Source organism: Typopeltis vanoorti, chromosome 10, assembly GCF_054136105.1.
Source record: "Typopeltis vanoorti isolate ZY-2024b chromosome 10, IOZ_Tvanoo_1.0, whole genome shotgun sequence".
Lineage (NCBI taxonomy): Eukaryota > Metazoa > Arthropoda > Arachnida > Uropygi > Thelyphonidae > Typopeltis > Typopeltis vanoorti.
In genome coordinates this window covers 124397347-124418320 of record NC_143558.1, presented here as the reverse complement: position 1 = coordinate 124418320, position 20974 = coordinate 124397347, and the positions used below count along the sequence as shown (strand labels likewise).

Here is a 20974-nt window from a genome sequence, read left to right as displayed (position 1 = left end):
GATATCTTTTTCGCCCATTTTCATGTCACCTTTATCATCTCTAACTCCTTTTACAGCACTCTTTCCTCCATTTCGAAGCGTCTTCAATAACCTCCAGAATATCTTACCACCTTCTTGATATTTATTTTCTATGTTCTTGTCAATGTCCTACCATGACTTTTGTTTAGCTAGTTTTACACAGTGTTTAGCATTCTTGCATTTGTCTCTGTATTCTCTAAGAGCACATGCTGACTTATTTGCCAGGAACTTTTGATATGCTTCTTCTTTTCCTTCACTGCCTCTTTAACTTCCTGTGTCCACCAGGGAATTCTGATTTTTTTTATCGTTGCAGACAACCTCACCACATGCCTCACTGGCTGAATCAATCAGGGTTTTCTTCAAGGCTTGCCAATGAATCTCCAAGGTTTGGTTCCTGTTCTCAAACTCTTTCATTTTTCTTCAATAATCTTTGTGTATTTTAGTCTACAGTTTACATCTGAGAGCTGCTCAACTTTTAATCGCTTTTAAACTTTCTTACATGTTATTCTTTTCAATACGAAATTCAATTTTATCCTGCTCAAGACTAAATAGTGATTACTTCCAATTTCAAATCCTTTGTACACTCTGGTGTCCTGCACCAGAAAGAAAGCATCACTATCAACAATAATATAGTCAATGAGGCTTTTCTTATTCCTCGCCTCTTCTCTCCATGTGAATTTGTGCACATTTTTATGTTGGAACATGGTATTAGTAATAACCAGTCCATGTCCTGAGCAGAAATCCAACAGGTAGTTACCATTATTATTAGCTTTGCTCTTTTTTCTAAATTTTTATTATTGTCGTTGTTTATATAATTAAAAAAAAAACGATTTCGGAACATAACCCTACTTTTTCTATGTGATGTATGTCTCACATAATGCGATTTATATAATGCGGCATTTCTATGGAACCTAACATCTGCATTATACGAGGTTTACCTGTGTATGTATATATGTATATATTAATAATCAGAAATCCTACTCTGGAAAGCAAACATGGAATTTTTTCAAGCTAATACAAACCTCCAATAAGCAGGGCAGTGGACTTAAATAGGTGAAATTCATCTTGCACATAAACTCAACTGTAAATATCATACTCATGGTGGATTTCAACTTGTAGCCTGTTAGTTTGAAGGGTAGATATGCTAACCACTCAATCAACCAGACTTCCAATTGAGAGTGCACTTGATGCAGTGATCTCTCGATTAATAATTTTAAGATCACTCTATAATAATAAAACTTTTAATTTTTTGAGATTTGTAAGATTTAAGAGCTGCTGCAGTTTTAATATTCCTCTCCTTTTTCTGTTTCATAAAACAGTATAACTGTAGAAGGAAACAGTAAGTTTTCTATTTAAGTAGTATATATCTGTATATAATACAGACTATAAAACAATTTTCATAATACTGATTTCCAAAAATAATGTGTTTTTAATCAAAAATTGTTGCAGATAATTCAATGGATAAAGAGGAGCACTGTAGGCTAGTTGCTGTTATCAGAAATGTACACAATAAACTGAGACATGCTTATTGCACAGGTAATGTTTTTTCATGGAAAATCAGTAATTGTGTGATATCAATACTTTTTTAGACTTCATATTGTATTCTTAGAATGTGTTATTATAATATGCTGTTTCTTTATATTAACTGCTTTCATGTTAAAGATTACCAGGAGATTTGCAAAACAACAGCAATGGTATGGTTGAATAAAATATTGAAAAATTCTCTGAAAAATAATTGGGAAGAGACAATTATCATTATGGAAGTGGCATAAATATATGTAAAACTTGTTGTTTCTTTATCAAATCTAATGTCTACAAAAATTCCAGTGTAAGTTCTTTCAGATCAGTATGGTTAGGTAGAGGATGGGGTAAAAATTTTTAGACAGAACAGTTTTTAGATATTTTTGGTTGCACTATTGCTATCATTGTCATTGTGGGATTGTGGTCTTAAGCACTATGATGGATTTTGATATAGGGAATTCTTACCAAAATTACTCAGAATTCAGTTTTGTTTTGGGTTGATTAATTTGATCTAATTTTTAAATATGTAATTGTTTGCATTTGAAAAATCAGTTGTCCATTGTTTCATTTTTTATGGGTATAGCAACATTGAAATTCTTGTAACATTGATGTTTCAGTCCCTCTATTGCAGTGGTTCTTAACCTGGGGTGTGTGCTCCCCTGGGGGTGCAAGAAAGCATTTCCAGGGGTGCGAGAGAAATTTTAGCAAATATTAGCAGAGTTAAGAGATGGATACTAGATCCATTTCTATTTGACCCAGATTTGATGGATAACAGCTATTTAATAAAAGATGATTTTATTGAAATACGAGCCAATGCACATCTTCAAATGGAATTTGGAAAACTGGACTTAGAACAATTCTGGTGTACACACAGTCAGAACCTTATCCACAGCTGGCAAAAGCAGCATTGCAGACACTTTTACCATTTGCTACCACCTACCTATGTGAAATGGGATTTTCATTACTTTTGCACATAAAAACAAAAGCCAGAAATCGCTTAAATGCAAGTGATGACTTACGCATGGCTCTTTCAAAAAAGGAGCCTCTCTTCAAAAGTATTATTATGAATAAACAACAACAACATAACCATTAAAAATTGAGATATTGTTTTGTATGTATATGTAATATATGTGTTCATTTTTCAATAAATAAATTATCTTGCAATAGATGTAATTTCCTAAATAAAAAAAAAATAAACATTTTTCAAGGGGATGCGGGAACTTATTTTTAGATTCGAGGGGGTGCCGATCACTAAAAAGGTTAAGGCCCACTGTTCTATTGGGATCATTTTCAAGGATGCATATTTATGCTTTGCATTGCACGAAGTTTGGACAAACAATGAATGGTAACCCTTTCATGTGATTCTTAACTTATTAAAAATGGGACTTTGCAGTAATCTCAACCACTTTAAATACATTGTATCCAGGATTTCCCATGAGTGCTGGTATTTATTTTAAAAAAAAATTAAGCCATGCCAGTAACAAATATTGTGAATGACAATGTGGTGTTGATTGAAAGTTTTTCACTTGGTTATATTATAAATTAAAGATACCAAGAAATTATATAAGCAAACAAAGTCTGCGCCTGAAATATCTTTCAGGACTGGGGCAACTCTTGGTAAAGGTGGTATAACTTCTCATCACTTGCCTTAGTATCCCATAATGCAAAGCACATCTCCTTGCAGACATGTATAATGCTATGCATTATGGGAAGGGTCACTACTCAGACTGGTTTCGACCTTTATTGAATGTTCAAGTACAGGTCAAATTCCAGAAGCTCAGCATTCTTCTCCTCAGTAACAGGCTCACCCTGCCACTGAGAAGAACTCTCAGTGTTGGCTATACCCCATGACAGGCTCACCCTACCACCGAGCAGAGCCACTCATTTGCTCATATGTCATCTGAGGGGTAACAGCCGTGCCTCAGTTAACTTCATGGGCTACAGCATTGCCATTCATTACCCCCCCCCCCCATGCAGTGCACATGTCATAGAAAGACAATTAGATTTGCCATACACAACAAGCTATTTTTGAAGTAAAAATGGCCTGATAACATTCATACCTTCCAAAATCAGTTGATAAATATAAACCTAACAAAGTCCTCAACCTCTCAGATACACAAGTTTGCAAAGCCAAAACAATAGGAAAATTTTTACAATAGAACTGTCATGAGTTTTGCAAGAATATCAATAAGATCACGATTTTGCTGCAGAAACAAGCCTTTCTGTTTCTGTCTGCAAGAAACATTTAAAATCAGTGAGGACCCTGCCTTAAGGATTTTCACTGTTGTATGCATGGACAGAAATGGAGATAGTCCTGCTCATGATGGAGAAGCTATTCTAGTTGGTAGTCATACTCCTTTCCATCATGTCAGGCTTAATATTGCTCTGGAAGCAGTAGCAGTTAACATATCTACTGGATTTCATATTACAGTATGTTCAATTGATTTACCACTGAGTGCTATTTAAATGAAAACAATCTTTGATAACCTTATCTTTCAACTGCCTGAGCCTATACCTCTTATGGATGACTTTAATGGGTACAACACTCTGTGGGGTATTGCCAACATAAATGGATGAGGTCATATCATTGAACAAATCCTTGACAAGAATGGTGCCTCTCCCTTTTGAATAATACACGTTACTTTCTTTCGTATGTCCACCTGTTCATGTTCTACAATAGATCTTACAATCTGCTCCCCTGCGATTTTCCTATTGCTCATGTGGGATGTTGAGAGAACATTTACAGAAGCAGTCATTTTCCTATTATTTGCATATTGTCTTCACAAGAGCAGTGTTCTCCAACATGGATATCATATGAAAAATGGAACAGGCTAACTGGAATACTTTTTTACCTTATTGCAAAATTCAATGTTGAAACAGTCAGTCAGTCAAACACCTATCAGTGAAGCAGTCAACTATGTAAGAGATTGTATTGTCTAGGCAGCAACAGCCTTAATTCCAAACATATCATTTCAATTTCCATTCTTTCCAAAGCCTTGGAGGAACCTAGAGTGCCAGGCAGCCAAAAAATATCATATCAACACAGAGCATAGGATATGTCTTGTAGACACTTCACCACACCAAACTTAATAGCTGTTAAATATGCTCAGACCAAAGCATGTTATGAGAGATGTCAGTCAACAATCTTGGATCCAATTTACATGATTTGAACAACCAATGCAAAAATTGTATAGGATAAAATCTAGAAAATGAAAGATAGATACAGAGCATACACACCATCTATCTACTTAGACTATAATGGATGTGTTGTTGCTGATCCCAAAGCTATTGCAGACACCTAGAGAGAAAATTTTGCTAGAATCTCAGCAACAGCTTCATATCCTCTTGTATTTTTAATATTGAAGGAGCAATAAGAAGCTAAGTTTTTCTACCAGTGGACTAGAGCCATACAATCAACATTTGTTAAGGAGGAACTAAAAAGAGCTCTTTTATTGGCTCACACAGTGCAGTAGGCCCTGATAACATTCATTATGTGAGATGATAAAACATTTTCCATTATCTTCTATAGATCTCATTCTTTTAACCACCCAATTAACCAAGACATATATATATGTCCAGGTTACCATGGATGCCAAGTGCATATTAAAATTGTAATACCATTGATATTACATTGAAATATATGATGGATATGAAGTGTAAAGGAGTGGTGTATTTTATCCATATTGACAACGACGTGGTTAATATACAACTGAATACTTGAAGAGGAAGCATTTCTGGATTCTTGGGATACCCAGTTGTCATTGCCATCCCAAAACCAGGAAAGGATCCAAGCGAACAATTATTGACCTGTTGCTTTTACAAGCTGTCTTTATTGGGATGTTGGAGAAAATGGTTAATGCTAGACTTCTCTGGTATTTGGAAAGCATTACTTTTCTCTCCGATACATAATGTGGCTTTTGTAGACATTGTTCAACTTTGGACCATTTAGTATGTTTAGAAAAGTGTATCTTCTTCTTTTCGTCATTTTAGTTCCAGATGGTCCTGGGATCTACCTCTAGGATAATTTTCTTCTACTTATTTCTATCTTTGGCTTCCCTCCTTTCCACTCTAACTTCTTCCATATCCCTTTTGATGTTTTCCCACCATCTTTTCCTTGATCTTCCTTTTCTTCTCTTACCCTTCACTTCCATTGTTATGACTTTGTATTGGGTGGTCTACTTGTCTTTTTCATACATGGTCAGCCCACCTCAATCTGCTTTCTCTCACTTTGTCACTAATTTTTCTAACCCCCATCTCCTTCCATATATCTTCGTTCCTCCTGTGCTCTTTCCTTGATGTTCCATTTATCCATCTTAGCATCCTTATCTCTGTTCTTTCCAATTCTTCCTCCTGAATTCTGTTGGTTTCCCATGTCTCTGCTCTGTACAACAAGACCAGTCTAATGGTTGATTTATATATACTTGTTTTTACTTTTTTCGGTGCATTTTTGTCACATATCACTCCTGATATCTTCCAATTGTCGCACTGATTTGATCGTTGGCTTGTCGAGAGCTCCTGAAAAGATTAGTAGTATTTTGTGTTAACTTTTGCAATTTTACTAGAATTTTAAGTAGTATTGTTTGCTTTTTGTTTCTTGGTGTGTCTGTGCAATTTTTGTGTGTTTTCTGTTATTTTAAGTATTATTTTTAAGATAAGATAGCGTACATATGGCACCGATAAAGAAAAAAATGGCGGCCAGGTCGCCATGTTTGTCTAAGAGTTTTGATGTAAACAAATTTATGCAATGTGCTGTCTGTGAGATGTATGCTTTGCGAAGAGCGGTGGGAGTCTGGTTAGAGGGTGATAGTGGAATTAATATGTGCAGAAAGTGTAAGGAGAATGAGGATCTCAAGTGTGTTTTGGGTGGCGAGAGTGATATCGTTAACGATAGTCAGAATGTAGAAAATGGTGGTGTGATAGAGAATTGCGTGGTAGTGCCAGATAGGTGTGAGAGCATCGTTGAAAGTGTAAATGCAGGTAGAAATACAGAACGAATGGATGATTTGATTGATAATGAAAATGGTGAGATAAATGCGAGTAGTGAAATTGCACATTTGAACGGTGCGATACACAGAGCGAAAATGCAACTGGAGCGTATGGAAAAATGTGTGCTGAACGTACCGACTAATAACTGCCGTAAGTCTGTGACGACGAATAATAGAATGTTTGTAAACGTCAATAAAATGAAGGAGCAAGTACTGTATGGGGATTCGCTATTAAGAGGTATGATAGTCGAGAGTTTGACGAAGTCGTACCAGCCGGGTGCAAACATAAAGGATGTCGGCGAATGTTTCTAACCCCCATCTCCTTCCATATATCTTCGTTCCTCCTGTGCTCTTTCCTTGATGTTCCATTTATCCATCTTAGCATCCTCATCTCTGTTCTTTCCCATTCTTCCTCCTGAATTCTGTTGGTTTCCCATGTCTCTGCTCTGTACAACAAGACCAGTCTAATGGTTGATTTATATATACTTGTTTTTACTTTTTTCAGTGCATTTTTGTCACATATCACTCCTGATATCTTCCAATTGTCACACTGATTTGATCGTCGGCTTCAAGTGCAAAAACAGAGGGTGAAAGAGATGATAATTGTGGCAGGAACAAATGATTTGAAAGAAGACAAAACGGAAATGATAGAGGATGTGAAGGAATTACTTAAGGTAGCAAAAGAGAAGAGTGAGAGAGTTAGGATAGTGAGTATTTTACCGTGGTATAACAGTAAAGTGTTTAGAAGGAGGGCCATAATTGCCAATGACTTTATGCGTGGATTATGCATGGAGAGTGGTGTGGAATTTGTGGATGCGTGGAATGAGTTCGATTGGCGAAAGGACTTATATAAAATGGATGGGTTACACTTGAATGGAGTTGGTGTACGGAGGCTTGAAAAAGTGTTGATGAATGATGTGGAAGTGGATGTACAGACTCAGGGAAACTAGATTTATTAAGGGGGGGGTGAATATGCAGATTTTAGGGAGGCAGTTGAGTGTATGAATGAGAATATTATGCCCGAGCGAGTACGAAGGATAACAAATCAGAATGGGATAGTTAGTATAAGGCATCAAAGTAGGGATGGGACAAATGGGCTTCTGCAATTCATGTACACTAATGCCAGGAGTATTAGGAACAAGAAGGAAGAGTTTTTGGCCTTGGTTGGCACTTCCAGACCACAGGTTGTTGGTATTAGTGAAACATGGCTGACAGAAGATGATAAAGCTAGTGGGATTGAATGCGATGGGTATAGCGTGTTCAGGAGTGACAGGGTGGATAAAAAGGGGGGTGGTGTTATGGATGATAGCTGATGAGTTGCAGCCAAGGAGTATAGAAGTTGAACTGCAGGATAGAGAAAAGAGCACATTAGTGAAACATGGCTGACAGAAGATGATAAAGCTAGTGGGATTGAATGCGATGGGTATAGCGTGTTCAGGAGTGACAGGGTGGATAAAAAGGGGGGGGGTGTTATTGATGATAGCTGATGAGTTGCAGCCAAGGAGTATAGAAGTTGAACTGCAGGATAGAGAAAAGAGCACATTTGAGGCTGTTTGGTGTGAGATAGAATCTAGCAGAACAAAATATACAATTGGGTGCTGCTATAGACCAGGTGATGGAATCGATGGTGGGGATAGTATGCATAGGCAAATAGAAGAAATGAGTGGAAGAAGGGTAATTATTATGGGTGATTTCAATTATGGTAACATTGACTGGAAAGAGGAGAGGGCACATGTGGGGAAGGAATTGGATTTTATGCAGTTATTAAGGGACAACTATCTGCGGCAGCATGTGGTGGAAAATACCAGGGGACAGAGAGTGCTTGACCTAGTAATTGCAACGGAGAATGTGGCTGTAACGAACATGACCATGTTGTCACCAATTGGTGAGAGTGACCATAAAGTCATGACTTGGGAGGTGGCTAAAGGAGCAGAATTTACAATTAAGACAGGGTACATGTGGAATTACAAGGCTGGTAAGTATGACAAGCGTAGGTGTGTGCTTGGTTCAGTGCCATGGCATGTAAAACTGCAAGGGCTGGATGTTGATAGCGCATGGGAGATGGTTAAGAAGTGTTTGCAGGAGGCAATGGTTGACTGTATACCAAGAGTCCGAATAATAAATCAAGTAGGGGTTAAATGGATGAATAACACTATTAAGCTTGAGCTGCAAAAAAAGAAACAATTGTGGAGGGAATTTAAGGAGAAAGGTGACCAGCAGGTGCAGGAACAGTATAAAGCTCAGGCCAGGATGGTAACAAGGGTGGTAAGAAAAGCAAAAGCGGATTACGAAAGAAAATTGGCCATGCAGGCTAAAGAGAATCCCAAACAGTTTTTTCAATATGTTGCAAGTAAAAGGAAAAATGTTCATGGTAGAATGATCTTTAAAAATGCTCAGAGTAGGGAGGTAACCGAATCAGTCGATATAGTGGAATTACTGAGCGAGCACTTTGCAAGAGTATATCATCCAGGTGGTGACATTGCAGGAATGGAAGAACCAACAGCTTATACTGAAATTGTGATGAAAGAAGTAGAGGTAACTAGTCTCTTACAGAACCTCAATGTCAATACAGCTGTGGGATTGGATGGTATACCAGCTCATGTCGTACGTGAAGCGGCTAAAGAATTGTCAGTACCCTTGACCATTTTGTTTAATTTGAGCCTCGGGTCGGGGTCAGTCCCAATGGGGTGGAAAGAGGGGAAAATAGTTCTGCTGCATAAAGGTGGTTCCAAGGCTGCTGTTGAAAATTACCAGCCAATCAGCATAACAGGAATCATTATCAAGGTCTTGGAGAAAATAGTCAAGAGGAAAATACAAGATTGGATAGAAGAAAATGGGATACTGTATTGGGGACAACATGGTTTTGTGAAGGGTAGGTCATGCCTCAGTAACTTGCTCATATATTATAACACAGTGACGGCTGAACTGGATAAGGGTAATGGGTTTACAGTGATTCTACTGGACCTTGCTAAGGCCTTTGACAGGATACCACATGTAATTCTAATCAGTAAATTGCAGCATATGGGGATGGATATAGGGTTGGTGAGATGGATAGGAGGGTGGTTGACAGAGAGATATCAGAGAGTGGTTTATTCAGGAGTAGAATCCACAAGATGACCTGTGACTAGTGGTGTGCCACAAGGATCTGTTCTTGGACCACTGCTGTTTAATTTGTTCATTAATGATATAGGAAAGGATCTGAGAGGAACAGTTCATTTGTTTGCAGATGATGCAAAGTTGGGTAGGGCAATAGTGAATGCAGATGAAGTCAAAATTTTGCAAGATGATTTGGTTAGATTGGAGGTGTGGGCTAAGGTGAATGGATGTCAATTTAATGTGGCAAAATGCAAGGTTATGCATTTTGGGGTGAAAAGATTAGCAGCAGATTACTACATTGGTGGAACTGAACTCCAGGAAATTGATGAGGCACGAGATTTAGGAGTGTTGGTGGATAAGGAGTTGAAGTTTATAGGGCACATTGCAAAAGTGGCCAAATCAGCTCATCAAATCACTTGGTTGCTGAAGAATACGTTGACAAGCAGAGACAAGCAGGTTATTGTTCCTCCGTATCGAGCCTTGATAAGACCTCATCTCGACTACTGTGCCCAGATTTAGTCACCTAGGTTTCTTCTTGATTGGGAGGAGGTGGAGAGGATCCAGAGGCGAGTGACCAAGATGATAGCAGGTCTGTGGAATGAACCTTATGAGAACAGGTTGAGGATTTGTGGGTTGCAAAAATTGGTTGATAGGCAGAGGAGGGGAGATATGATTGAGACATTCAAATTACTGAAGGGTTTTCTATAAAATTAATTCAGAAGATATTTTTGAGAACAGGGCTGGTTGTGAGAGGACTAGGGGATATCCATGGAAACTGGGCAAAAGTGTGGTTAGTAAAGGTGTTAGAGCTGGGTTCTTTAATTTTAGAGTTGTGAATGAGTGGAATGCACTCCCAGAGTCTGTGGTGGATGCTGTGACAGTGAATGAGTTTAAGGCGAGGTATGATAGATACTGTATGAATGTAGAAGCTGTGATGAATATGATTTGGGGCCCCCCTTGATGAGTCTAATGACTCCCTGGAGTTGCCAGTAATAATAATAATAATAATAATTTGGGCCAACCTGCCTTGATTCTTTCTCTGACTGCCAAGTTACATGTGCCTACTCTCTCTCTCTCTCTCTCTGTGGTTTATCCCAGGTACCTAAAATGGTCAACTTCCTTCAAGATACCACCCGCTCTATGCTTTATACTAATTTCTTCATGTCCTTCCTTCCTTCTCACTAAATGTCACTTCAGTTTTCCTAGTATTTATCTTTAGACCTGCATCTCCCAAGATATTTTCCACTCTATAATTCTCATGGGCCTCTTCAAAAGTTTCACCTGTTATAGCCAAGTCATCTGCAAATAATATATTTCATGGTGTATTTTTGACTACTTCTTCACTGAGTGTATCTAAAATAATCACAAATAGAAACAGGCTCACTGTTGACTCTTAATACAAGCCTACTTTGTTGTTGAAAAATTCTGTTGTTCCGATGCTCGTTTCACTGCCGTCTCGGTTTTTTTCATATATTGCTTTTATAAGCTGTATTAATTTTTCTGTTATGCCCTTCTGAGGGCCCAGTAGATTAGGTCCCTCGGTACTCTGTCATATGCTTTTACCAGGTATACAAATATATGGATGTCTTTTATTTTTCTCGGGATAATTTTCTTGTACTTGTCTTATCATATAGATTGCATCTGTTTCTCCTTCCCCTTTTACGAAACCACATTGTATCTGGTTAATATCTGCTATTTCTCTCAATCTCTTATCTACTATTCTCTAAATGTCTTCAGTAGGTGTTCTGTAAGCTTTATTCTTCTGCTTCTGTAGTTTCCACAGTCTAGTATGCTGCCTTTTTTTTTTTTTTTTGTTTCTAAATAGATACTACAAAGCTCCTTTTCCAGTCCTCTGGTATCTTTTCTTCTCTCCATACTTTATTCAATAATAGTTCTCGAGTTCAGTCTACTACTTCTTCCCTACTACTTTTATCACTTCTATTACTTTTGATGGTCCCAGTGTTTGTTGTTTTTCATTTTTCTTATTGCTTCAATTACTTCTTCCATCTCTGGCCTTGTATGCTTTCTGCTCCTCCACATCTTCCTCTCATTTTCTATGTTTAACAACTCTGCAAAATATTCCTTCCATCTGTTCTTCACCTTCTTTTCATCTACTAATGTGACTCTATTTCCATCTATTATGGTGTTTTTTATTTTTAAATCCTTTGTGACATTTTTTTTCTGCTTTGTTATTTTATATATTATTTTCTCTCCATTTTCCTTTTCTATGTCTGTGTATATTTTCTTCCGTTTTTTTTTCGTTTTCTTTTCTCACTTCTACTTTTGCTTTTCCTCTCTCCTCTTTATATTTCTCTGAAGTTTCATTGTTTCTTATTTGCCTCCAAGTCCCAAATGCTTCCTTTTTCTTTCTGATTTTTGATTGCCTCTTGGACTTCATTCCACCACCAAGTTTCTCTATCCAACCTAGGTCTGAATCCTTTCGTTCTTCCAGACACTTCCTCTGCAGCTTTACCCAAGATGCTCTTCATTTGATTCCAAGTGTTTTCTACATTGTCATTTCCTCGAGATTCTATCCTCTCTTCCATAACCCTTTCTTTGAAATTACTTTTATTTTCTTCAATCAGCTTCCTGATCTTCAGCCTCTTTTCCATTTTGTGTGTTGTTTTCTTTTTCAATACCACTATTAGATTGCATATTACAACATTGTTGTGTTGTTATATATTCATATGGGATTGTCTTGCAGTTTTTTAGCATATTTCTCTTTATTCCCTTTGTGAGAATATAGTCTATCTGAGTCTTATTTTTTTCCACTTTCATACATTATCAGGTGAACCTCCTTCTTAAATAGGATGTTGGTCGCAGCAAAGCCCGAATTTTTCAAATTCCAGTATTCTATGACCTTCCCCCTTCCTTTCTCCAAAACCATGCACACCTTCTAATCCTTCCTCTATCTTACACCAAAATATCCATTTAGGTCTGCTCCTGTTATTATAATTTCCTCCTTTCTGATGTTATCCACTGCACCTTCTAGTACTACTTGCCAAAATTGCTCTTTTTCTATTTCCTCCCACCCTGTATGAGGAAATAGAAAATGTCTGTGGTGCATACGCTGAAATAATATTTAGGATGTTTTCTTTCCATAGCGCTACTTTTAGTGTCATGAGACAATTGTTTATTTTTTTGATTTCCATTACCTTATCTTTTAAAGTTTCCTCTGCCATAATTACAATTCCATTATTTTTCCTCTCCTTTCCACAACAACAACGTAGTTTATATCCTTTCCCCAATTCTTTTGCTTTTTCTTCCTTCCATTTTTTTTCTTGAATGCATGCTATTTCTATCTTCTTCCTCTTTATCCATTTAATTCTCTACTTTTTCCTGTCAATTTCCTCGAGTCTTAAAATCTCCACTTTCTTCTTCAGTCCCAGTTGTGGATTGTTCTAAGATACTCCTCGTCCATTTCTAACAGCAATAGGGGGATTTTGCTGCCTATTGCCTGCAGGAAACATTAACTCTTACACTTATTTGCCCTTGTCTGAGATTCATTTTTTATTTCGACTGATTTTTATGGCCGGATGTTTTTCCTGGTGTTGGATCCGACATGATTACTATTACGATGTTCTTAACTAATTGATAAATTATAAGTTGATTTCTAATTCAAATATAAAGAAAATTTATATTTAAAGACTGCACTACTTTAAATCTGAATTAGTTCAAGAACTGAAGAAAAACCAACTCACAACTATCTCTCCTTTTAGGTGTTAATATTGTATATACTGGCTGAGTATATTTAACTTATTTATCTCTCCGGCTTTGGTTCGAATATTTTATGAATGGTGCAGTAAAAGAGATTCATGCAAAACACAACTTTAGATTAACAAAAACAAATATTTAATTTTATAATCACAAATTATACACTTAAGATCAAAATACTAAAGTTATTATAAACACTTCAGCCTTTCTAATAATACTGTCATACAAACTCAGACAATGGTAAATCTGTTATTTCTAATACAGTCTTCTCACAGTTCTTTAAGTTCCAAATACGACAAAAAGTGCATTAGCACTTCTTCACAAACAAAAAAAAAAAAAAGTGTGAGCACTTTTTGTAACTATATACACTTAAATCAATTAACGGCAGTCATTTAAAAAAAAAAATCTTAGAAATAACTGGATTAATTAACAGTCACAATACACACAATCAAACGTTCTTGCACAGATCAAACCGCTTGCACTACATTTGACATCACTTAACTAATTCAGTGTTCTACTAACAACTCTTGTACTAAGGTAACACACAATAATTCCTTAACTTGAAGTTTAATATGCACAGTTGCCTACTCCTTCGACATCAATTTAATCCTTTAGGTACCATAATTCTTAACACCGCTATCATTAAACTCAACTTTGTTGCCTCTAATTATTCTCTAGTTACTTCATGCTATGCTTCAAGTTTCCGTGTGTCCTTGAAAGGTCGGCCCTGAAATTAAATCTCAACTCAAGTATTGCTAGTCTATTTAGTAGTCACTCAGCTGTTTTCCGTAGCTATAATTGTTATTCTACAATTTACTAGCTAACCACCTCTCGACTAGTAGACTTTATTTAGCTGCTTGAATGACTTGCCGACTCGCTATTATCGCACTGTGATTCCCAAATGCTCCGATTCCAACCTAATGCTAATCTCTCTCTTATAAATCTCTAATGCTCTCCCTTTTCTAGCGTTCCTCTCTTTTTATATCCATTCTTCCCACCCAAATTGTTCTCGTGATCTAAAACTCTTCAATAAACCTTCTCTTCACGTGGTGTTCCAAAACTCGCACTCACTTACTTACATGCATCTCCATGACAACAAAACAAAAGATAATAAAATTGAGCTATTCATCATCATCATCATCAAATTCCTGCCATGTACCCTCAAGGGGTGTACAGGATATGATAGTACTACATGAAAAAAAAAATTACATCATTATTAATTTCCTATCTACAATTTTCCTCCAAATCAGTCTGTTACTTGTCAAGACTCCAACGTAATCAGATCTTATATTTCTATCGTCTAAAGCACTTTGTACTGTATCAATCCACCTATATCTTGGTCTTCCTCTGGGTCGTTTTGCTGCCAACCTGGCAGAGAACACTTGTTTTGCTAATCTTTCCTCGCGCATTCTGTTTAAGTGACCATACCACCTGAGATTAGCTCTGCTAACACATTCCTGGATGCTGACAATGTCAAGTTCTTTCCTAATATCCTCATTTTTAATATGATACTGCTATTGATGCCATCTGTTCATGCCTATAATCTTTCTCAGGACTCTCATATCTGTGGTCTCTAGTCTTTGGTCAAGTGTTTTACTTCTGACCCAGCTCTCAGATCCATAAGTTAAAACTGGTTTGAACACTGTCTTGTATACAGCTAATTTAGTGTTCCGACTAATTTCTCTCTTATTCCATATGAATTTATTCAATTGACTTCCCACAATACAGCTTTGCTGATTCTGTTGTCTATTTCTATATTTAATTTACCATCTTCAGTAAAAATTGTGCCTAAATAGCTGAAATGTTTTACTTGTTCCACAGGTTCTCCATTCACAACACAGTTGATATTTTCAATGATTCTGCCTATTTTCATTGTCTTTGTCATTTTTATTGCTGACCTTCATACCATATCTATTACAACAGCTATTCAATTTTGTCAGAGAATCTTGCAGACTTGTAGCGGATTTATTTAGAAGTATAACATCGTTTGCATAAAGCAAAGAGCTGACATTAACATCTCCAATTTTGATATCATGTTTAATACCACTTTTCTTCATAATGTGATCCATATAGATAATGAATAACAGAGGGGATAATGTACATATTTGTCTCACACCAGATTTAACATTAAACCACCTTCTTGTACTTCGATTCTAACTGCTGACTTACAACTCAAATAAAGACTAAGTATTGCTTGATATAATGCCCCATTGACACCATATAACTGCAGCGTATTGAATAGCTTCTCTCTTGGCACCTTGTCATATGCCTTTTCCAAATCGACAAAACTTAAATACAGATCTTTGTTATATTCCCATGCTTTCTCGACTATTTGTCGTAAAGTGAAGATCTGATCCTGACAGCCTCTATTTGGCCTGAATCCAGCTTGTTGTTCACCAAGCTTTTCTTCCACAATTCTTCTCAACCGTTTCTCAGGTATACTGGCATAGATCTTGCCAGGAACACTCAGTAGGGAAATACCTCTGTAATTCTCACATGCAGTTTTATTTCCCTTTTTATATATGGGTAGTATTAGAGCTCTACTCCAATTATCGGGAATTTGTCCCTCTGTCAAGGCTTTCTGAACTATGCAGTGCAGCCAGTGTAAGACTCTTATACCACCATACTTCAGCATTTCTGGTCGAATATCATCTACTCCTGCTGCCTTTCCACATTTCAAGCCTTTGATGGCTTTTTCTTCTTCAAGTATGGATATATATTCCTGACTGCATGCCAGGTCAGTGTTTTTTACCGCTGTGCTATCAATGCTTGTTTCATTCAGCAATTTTTCGAAGTAATTACTCCATACTTCAAGGATATCTTTTTCGCCCATTTTCATGTCACCTTTATCATCTCTAACTCCTTTTACAGCACTCTTTCCTCCATTTCGAAGCGTCTTCAATAACCTCCAGAATATCTTACCACCTTCTTGATATTTATTTTCTATGTTCTTGCCAATGTCCTCCCATGACTTTTATTTAGCTAGTTTTACACAGTGTTTAGCATTCTTGCATTTGTCTCTATATTCTCTAAGAGCACAAGCTGACTTATTTGACAGGAACCTTGATATGCTTTCTTCTTTTCCTTCACTGCGTCTTTAACTTCCTGTGTCCACCAGGGAGTTCTGATTTTTTTATCTTTACAGACAACCTCACCACATGCCTCTCTGGCAGAATCAATCAATGTTTTCTTCAGAGTTTGCCACTAAATCTCCAAGGTTTGATTCCTGTTCTCAAACTCTTTCATTTTTTCTTCAATAATCTTTGTGTATTTTAGTCTACAGTTCACATCTGAGAGCTGCTCAACTGTTATTTGCTTTAAAACTTTCTTACATGTTATTCTTTTCAATATGAAATTCAATTTTATCCTGCTCAAGACTAAATAGTGATCACTTCCAATTTCAAATCCTCTGTACACTCTGGTGTCCTGCACGAGGGAGAAAACATCACTATCAACAATAACATAGTCAATGAGACTTTTCTTATTCCTAGTCTCTTCTCTCCATGTGAATTTGTGCACATTTTTATTTTGGAACACGGTGTTAGTAATAACCAGTCCATGTCCTGAGCAGAAATTCAACAGATATTTGCCATTATTATTAGCTTTGCTCTTTTCTCCAAATTTTCCCAAAATATTTTTGTATGTCTCACAATCATTTCCTACTCTGCTATTTAGATCCCCAATAAGGACCAACTTTTCATTTTTCATTGTGTCTGTTGCTTTTTAAAGCCTCAAAAAACTCCTCCACTTCTACCTTAGTAGAACCTTCTGTGGGACCATAGGCACAAATAAGTCTCATTGTCCAGTTCCCCTTCTCATATTTGCCCACATTACTCTACTCGAGACTGACTGCCATTCAAGAAGATTAGCCTCGTATTTTGTGTTGAATACTATGGCTACTCCTTCTTTTCCTTGAATGTCATTGCCTGAATATAACATTTTGTATTTATTGCTCAGAAAGATCTCACCAGTTTTGGTCTTTTTTGTTTCAGTCACCCCTATTATGTCGATCTGGTACTTATCCAATTCCTCAGCTAGCTCCTTTTCTTTGCCATTCAGGCTTCTTAATTTGATAGTACCGATCTTTAACTCTGGTGATGTTGAGTTGGGGTTTGTTTTCAGATTTGTTCCAGTAGCTGACTTTTAGCTGTTCGCCCTGGTTCCCTGGCGAAAACAACGGGGGCCTTGTTTAACCGGGCCAATCCCCAGCCGGCATGAAATTCTGTCATGTTGTACCATCATTTTTTATTTTGGTTTAACCAATAAGAATACAATTTGGTCGGCTAAATCCCAAATTGCCAGCCCATCCTCGTTCGTTCAGTATCCAAGTAGATACCGAACAGGGTGCACCACGAGAAGGTGAGGATTGGACATTAGGTCAGAAGCCCTGGTCGGTTCTCCTCATTCCGTTAAAGGCTATGTGGAGGTCTCCTCTCAGTTATACAGCTTTGACCCTTAAGCATCCCAATTGAGCTATTACATAACGTTAAACTTCTACAAACAGGAATAAATAGAGAATATTTACATTTCAATTAATGCGTAGTTAAATTATCAAATATAAATTCTATATTAACATAGAAATAAGTTAAATAGCCTGATAATATTTTAACACAGAGTTTTTCTACTATTAATACACATATTCTTGATTAAATAATTAAATATTAGATAAAATTAAAGGCAGTTATATGAATATTAAATTATAAACAAGTGATTTACATTGAATAATAATTACAAATGTAGCCTTTGCCATGGTGGATTATGTTGGATTCTGAGGAGAGTATTAATAATTTAAATTTCTCTTCATTCAGAATCCAACACTGGTAGCAACCACAAAGGGGTGGTTCTGTGGACCCTTATTCTTGGCTGCTCCACTGGAGTACTGATGCCATTTACATCCACTCCTCTGGAGATCAGCAACTGCTGAAGCTGGATCTTCCAACTGTTGGGGTCAAACATCATCCTTACCTCTTCCATTCATTCAGCTGTTGTCCATCTTCGCCTATTTCCCTAGGCAGGGACCCATATACTGTCAGTCAGGCCAGCTGAGCCCACTATTTTTGGTGAGGGATGCTCTTACCTCCCCCCACCCTGATTTCTCATCCAGGCTTGGGACCAGAGAAGAAGAAGAAAAAATGTGTATAAAAGATGCATTTCTGAAATAAGACATCTGCTTTCAGTGTTCTTTGACATGAAAAAAGTTTAAGACAGCCTACAGATATGGCATATTAAAAGACTTCTATAACCTGTGTCTCAGAGGATACCTTTTTGTATTAAAAACTTTGTCTATCCGAGTCTACCAAGTGTAAGTGGGAAGTATGTCATCTCAAGAACAGAATATTCTGCAAGTTTGTCTTAAGTGTGACACTGTTTTTGCCATCAAAGTTAACTCACTCGCTGAACAGCTTCACACTGCATGCAATGCCCTATATGTTGATACTGTCATTCTTGTAACATTAAGGTAATTGAAGGACAACTTCAATAAGCAATTGATTGTCTCCATGTGCTCTTATAAATGGATTAACATTTTAGTAGAAAGAGTTTGCATACATTTCTGCTGAAAACACTATTCACCTAAATCATGAGTTAAGAATGGAACAAACCAATATGAGTTAAGAATGGGACAAAACCAGTACCAACAAAAAACAAGCTATTGCAACTCATCTTTGACAGGAAACTTACATTCATTAACTAAGAGAAAATTACACGAGACCATTGAATCTCCTTACACTCTAGTGAATGGGATACAGGTCAATCATAATTGCTTTGTCTTTATCATGCACTTATGTTCAAAACTGGGTTTTGAGTCTCAGGTTTATGGTTTGATTCCAATCTGTTGTTGTTGTTTGAAATTACAGTGATTCAAACTACATAATCATCAGGGTATACTGGTGCCTTTCACACATTGCCCACTCAAAATCTTTATGTTGAATCAAATGAACCAGCTCTATCACTTAGACAGAAATATTTGTCTTAACTATGGCCTAAAATTAAAGTGTCTTCCAGAGCATTCTACTTGGACTAGTATATTTTCTCTGCTTTAGAAAGCTCGATATCACATGTTAGACTGCCATACATGCTTTTGGTATGCATGTTAAAGAGATTGCATTTTTCCATGGCAGGTTTGCATTCTATCCTCCAACCTCTCACTTTGTCTCCTACAAGTCTCATACTACATCTGTTTACCTGCAATTGTTTAATGCACACAGAGCAGCCCATTCGGATTTCTTGCCTATCTATACTGATGGCTCAAGATCTGATACCTGTATTGACTGTGCTGCTGTGTTCCCTGATATTACTATATCTAACCAGATTCCACTTGAGTGTAGTGCACTCAAGTGGAGATTTACAGCAGATTTACATGCCATTCAGCTAGTATTACAACTGTTGTACAAAATGAAGACTCTTGATTTTGAAGTTTGTAATAAATTTAGTTTAATCCTTTAGCCGAAGTGTAAGCAAACAAAGTTTGCACCTGAAGTATCTTCAAGACTGAGGCAACTCACAGTAAAGGCGGACCAAGCTCTCATCACTCCTTGTCTCAGTATCTCCCATAATGCAAAGCCCATCTCCTTGCAGACATGTATAATGCTATGCATTAAGGGAAGAGTCACTATCCAGACCGGTTTCGACCTCTATTGAGGTCTCGTCAGTGGGAGTCAGACCGAAGTGGTGATACTAAGGCAAAAGCAATGGAGAGGTCATATTTACTTATACGAGATGCCAAAAGATGTCTGCTCTCAGCATGTGGCTTACTTTAATAGGATGTATCCTGCGATTTTGGAGGTCAACCACCGCTTTAGTTGTTTCTAATTCATCGATACCACGCAGCACCACCTTCAGTTTTTGCTTTTCAATATGAAGGTGTGGTATGGGACTTTTGTTGTTGTCCATGAATTTGGCGAATGTACGGTAATTGGTAACTGTCTGTGGTTGGTATTTTTAGTCCTGCTGGAGTCTATTTTACGTACTTTTAGAGCTGAGTCTAGTGTGGTCCACTGTACCTTGTGTGATGGTATGATCAGTGGTATTCTTTCTCTTTTGGTGGTCTCTGTGCATCCAGGACATTTCCATGTTTTCATTATTTGTTTCCTTGCATCTGACTTGTTGGAAACCATCTACATCTAAGATTGTCTACTTCTTTCCTAATATCCTCGTTTTTAATATGATATTGCCATTGATGCCATCTGTTCACACCTGTAATCTTTCTCAGGACTTTCTTATCTGCTGTCTCTAGTCGTTTGTCAAGTGTTTTACTTGTGTTCAATCAAAGCCCACATATGAGAGTTCTGAGGAAAGTTAAAGGAATTAACAGATGCCATTAATAGAAATTAATGTTAAAAATGCAGAAATATTGAAAGGAACTGTGTTATTAGCGTGCAAGCATGTATGAGCATAACTAATCTACGGTAGCAAGGCCATTTTAAGAATGGAGAGGTATGAACAGTTTGCAAAGCATGTGTTCCATATCAAGGTATTAAGGGAAAAATCAGAGAAAGACTAAGATCTAGGTGGAGCCATTAATATTTTAGTTAGCACTGCCTTAGAAGATAAAAATTCAAATTGATAGTATTGAAGACGTGGCAAAATTAGAAGAACATGGTTAATAAGTGCTGATAACAAAGAAAATTGTGTAGTGCAAT

The 20974-nt window shown here is 37.1% G+C and overlaps 1 protein-coding gene across 5 annotated transcripts in view; it reads left to right on the top strand.

Moving 5' to 3' along the window:
- Positions 1–20974, top strand: part of Samtor (S-adenosylmethionine sensor upstream of TORC1) — a 177877-nt gene that overhangs the window by 93194 nt on the left and 63709 nt on the right. For all 5 annotated transcript variants that reach the window (XM_090399714.1, XM_090399712.1, XM_090399713.1 and 2 more), the window contains exon 2: positions 1468–1554. In XM_090399714.1, coding sequence (XP_090255840.1) covers positions 1476–1554 — 79 coding nt within the window. In that variant the 5' untranslated portion in view covers positions 1468–1475. The remainder of the gene's footprint in view (positions 1–1467; positions 1555–20974) is intronic.